Here is a 3,317-nt window from a genome sequence, read left to right as displayed (position 1 = left end):
TCAAATGTTCAGGAGAGGCGAAAAACTGTTGATGCTGCGCAAGCGACGCATGGTGTTCTATTTTGGAAAAAAAATTTACAAAATCAAGTATCTCCAGAGCGAGAGGAGAAGCAAAGTATATAAGCTACTGTATTTTTTTTGCCATTGCGACAAATAATCCATTTGCAAGCTATTTTAGGTAAAAAACGGAACAAATAAGGGTTTTATTTTTAAGGTCAATTTAAAGGTCTGATTGAATGAAAAATTACTTTGATCACAAACCCGCCCTTCAGAAGCAAAATTTTTGTTTTGTTTTTGCTTTTTTTCAACATACAGCATGCAATGAACTTGAAAAAAAATGAGTGCCTTTTTCGGTTATTACGACTATGGAAAAATGTATGCAGCACAACAGCAAAAATATCGGCTTAAAACTTTTAAAATTTTCATTGAATATTGGTTTCAGGTAAAAACAAAAAAAAACCTTGCGATTTGAACGTCATCTTAAAGGTCAAAGTAATTATTTTACCCAACGATACTAAATATTCTTCCTGAATTATCTACTTCAAAATTCTTAAAATACTGTTTCACCTATTTCGCTATCTCTTCTCGTTATACTATCTCTTCTGGAGATACATATTTCGTTTTGTCCATTTTTTCCAAAATAGAACACTGTGCGACGCAAGCCAAACAAGAACCGTTTTAATAGTATTTTTTTCGGTTAAAGAAAAAAGAAGAAGATATTTTGGGGTACGTTATATAAATATAGTCTGTGAACTGATTTGTGTAAAAAAAATGCATTTTGAAAAATTTTTAGTTGTGACGGTTTTTGATTTAGGGTGAGATATATTTAAAATGTGTTTATTAGTGTTTATAAAGTGCTAAAAATATAGTTGGTTATTCCAGTTCATCGCATCAGTAAGTAGAGCAAATTGTTTTCTTTTCTTTCTACAACACTCAATGCCTTTCAATATTTGCTAAGCAATTTAGTGCGATTTTCTTATAACAAACAAATTTTTGATTTGCCGATAGATTGAAGCTATTATTACGCAAATCTGGCGATGTGATATTATTGCTTATGATTAGGCTTATGTATTCAAAAATTTAGAAATTTTATGCCCAGCTATTAGTCATACAAATAATACAGAATTTCGCATCACAGGTAAGCAAAACACACTTTTAGAGAAATCGAATCTAAGTATATCATATGGACGTATTTTACGCATAAATATATATACATATACTTTTTATTTATATCAGTGTGTATTTCAATATAGTATTTACATACCAAATTTATTTAAATATTCAATAAACTTTAAGTACATACACGTTTACATAGTATTGTATATGGAAGCATAACTTACAGTCTACTTAAATTGGTAAATATCACTTATTTAATGGACGTGATGTTTTNTTTTTTTTTTTAAGAATTCACATTTGCTCTCTAATATCTTCTTCAATGATGTATTTGTTGCTTATTCAAACAATTCACCAATGATTTCTCATTAGTTTACAGCTAAATAAATTACTAATTTTAAGTACATGAGTGTATAATTGACGTCACAGGTGTACTTTACATACGAGTCATAAGCGATTCATAAAAAATTGAATCTTGTAGATATTAAATTTTTTTTGCCAAAGTAACTAGCTTTTAGCTGCTTTTATAGAATTTTTTTTATTGATATTTGCATAGGGGTGTAGGAAAATGAACAGTAGGGTGAAGCTAAAAAATCAATTTTTCAATTTTGAAATTCTAGAAGAATTCTCCAAGAACCTTAAAGTTAGTAAAGTAAAGTGTAGAGTTTTTCGGTCCCGCCTAATGCGCTTAATCAAATCAATGGCTCGAACAAAACAACGAACCTCCCGACTGAGATACTCAATCAAGCGAGGTGGTAGGTATAAAGTATTTGCTTCCATAAGATTGATCATCTCTTACACGATCGGCGCCAATATAATGATGATCTTCAGCGAATGCCTAATTAGCTTAAGTAGTCGTGAAAGCTTCCTTTACTGGGCCGACGTGTAATACTTTCACAATTTTTATACTGATGATTCAATATATAATATCATTTAATTAAGGGTCATTACGCCTCTCGTACGACAGATCTTCCAAATACGTTATTCGCTCATTTTTTACCTTTACTGTCTCTCGATAGAAAATCCTCTCCCCAACTCCGCTCTTCTCGCTATGGCAAACATATCCTCAAATTCGTTCAAAAGGCGTGCACACCACCATTTGGTTTCTCCGAAACAGGCGTCACTGCAAGCGCTTGATTATCATACGAATACTCTGTCACCACAGTTGTTGGTGTAGTGCTATTCTCCGCCGGATAGCGTGTGCTGACTGGTGTTGTCATTGTCATTACCGAACCTTCAGCGCCTAAGAAAAGAAACATTAATTTGGATTTTAAAAATAAAAGTGTTAATTTAAGATTACTCTCTCCCTTTCAAATTTCTTACGCATTCCTCTTTCACTTACCCGTTACACTAAATATCTGCGATGGCGCACGCTCCATATCACCATTTATGGCCATCACATTGGATATTGTCGCTCCCACTACCATATCCTTGCCATTTGTGCCAGTGCCGGCGGCTTCATGCTGCTTGTGCAGCTTCTTTAGCATTGATGTGAAGATGCGATTACGTCGAAACCAACGTACACATTTGTATATATATCTTATAGCAATGAGTGCAAGCAAGACGATCAACAATATCAATATGGTGTTCTGTTGCTCATGAATGCTGTGAATTTCGGCTTTGAGTGGATCGTATTTGTTGTATTCTGAAAAACCGAGGTTAAAGAAGATTAAAGTAAGTATGATGAGCTTACATCATCATTATATAAATAGGCAATCATGTTTCCTTTACACCCCTTTTACGGCTAAACAATACTTCTAAGGTATAAACAATTATATATCATTAGAAAGGTATTTTGATGCTGATGTGCAGGCAATTTTTAAAATTTCAAATCAGTTTAAAATAGAGCGAAAAAATCAATTCAAAAGTCACACCAATACCAATGCCATACAGGTACATGGTTGGGGCGGAAATGCCCCCTAAATGTATGCATTAATATTGATAGCGAATTAAAGAAACGTGCTAAGCAGCAGTTTAGGAATAAGATGTACGTATGTACATATGTACATGAATAGATTAGACTCAAACAAGGAAGAAGGTAAAGTTGAGTATGGAGAAGAAGAAAGGGATAAATACAGAAATTAAAATAAAAGTAAAGAAACCTAGATATAAAGACAAAGAGGAAGGAAAATTTAAATACCTAACCTAATAACAATGGTGGGGGTGAATATGTAAATGAAGAAAAGAATGGACATATTTAGATC

The 3,317-nt window shown here is 33.0% G+C and overlaps 1 protein-coding gene across 1 annotated transcript; it reads right to left on the bottom strand.

Annotated features, from left to right (window-relative positions):
- Positions 1 to 1,390: 1,390 nt before the first annotated feature.
- LOC108353862 (protein grindelwald-like) lies at positions 1,391 to 2,758 on the bottom strand (the record flags this gene model as incomplete). Its single annotated transcript, XM_017605053.1, has 2 exons — positions 1,391 to 2,356; positions 2,456 to 2,758. Coding segments are annotated over 2 exons (470 nt in total), but the record flags the coding sequence as incomplete, so codon positions are not given.
- Positions 2,759 to 3,317: the final 559 nt, after the last annotated feature.

The sequence above is a fragment of the Rhagoletis zephyria genome, unplaced genomic scaffold (assembly GCF_001687245.7).
Source record: "Rhagoletis zephyria isolate East Lansing unplaced genomic scaffold, Rhagoletis_zephyria_1.1 Rzeph_scaffold_31845, whole genome shotgun sequence".
In the NCBI taxonomy this organism is placed as follows: domain Eukaryota; kingdom Metazoa; phylum Arthropoda; class Insecta; order Diptera; family Tephritidae; genus Rhagoletis; species Rhagoletis zephyria.
Note: the sequence above shows the minus strand (reverse complement) of the source record. Positions and strands in the feature narration are given on the sequence as shown.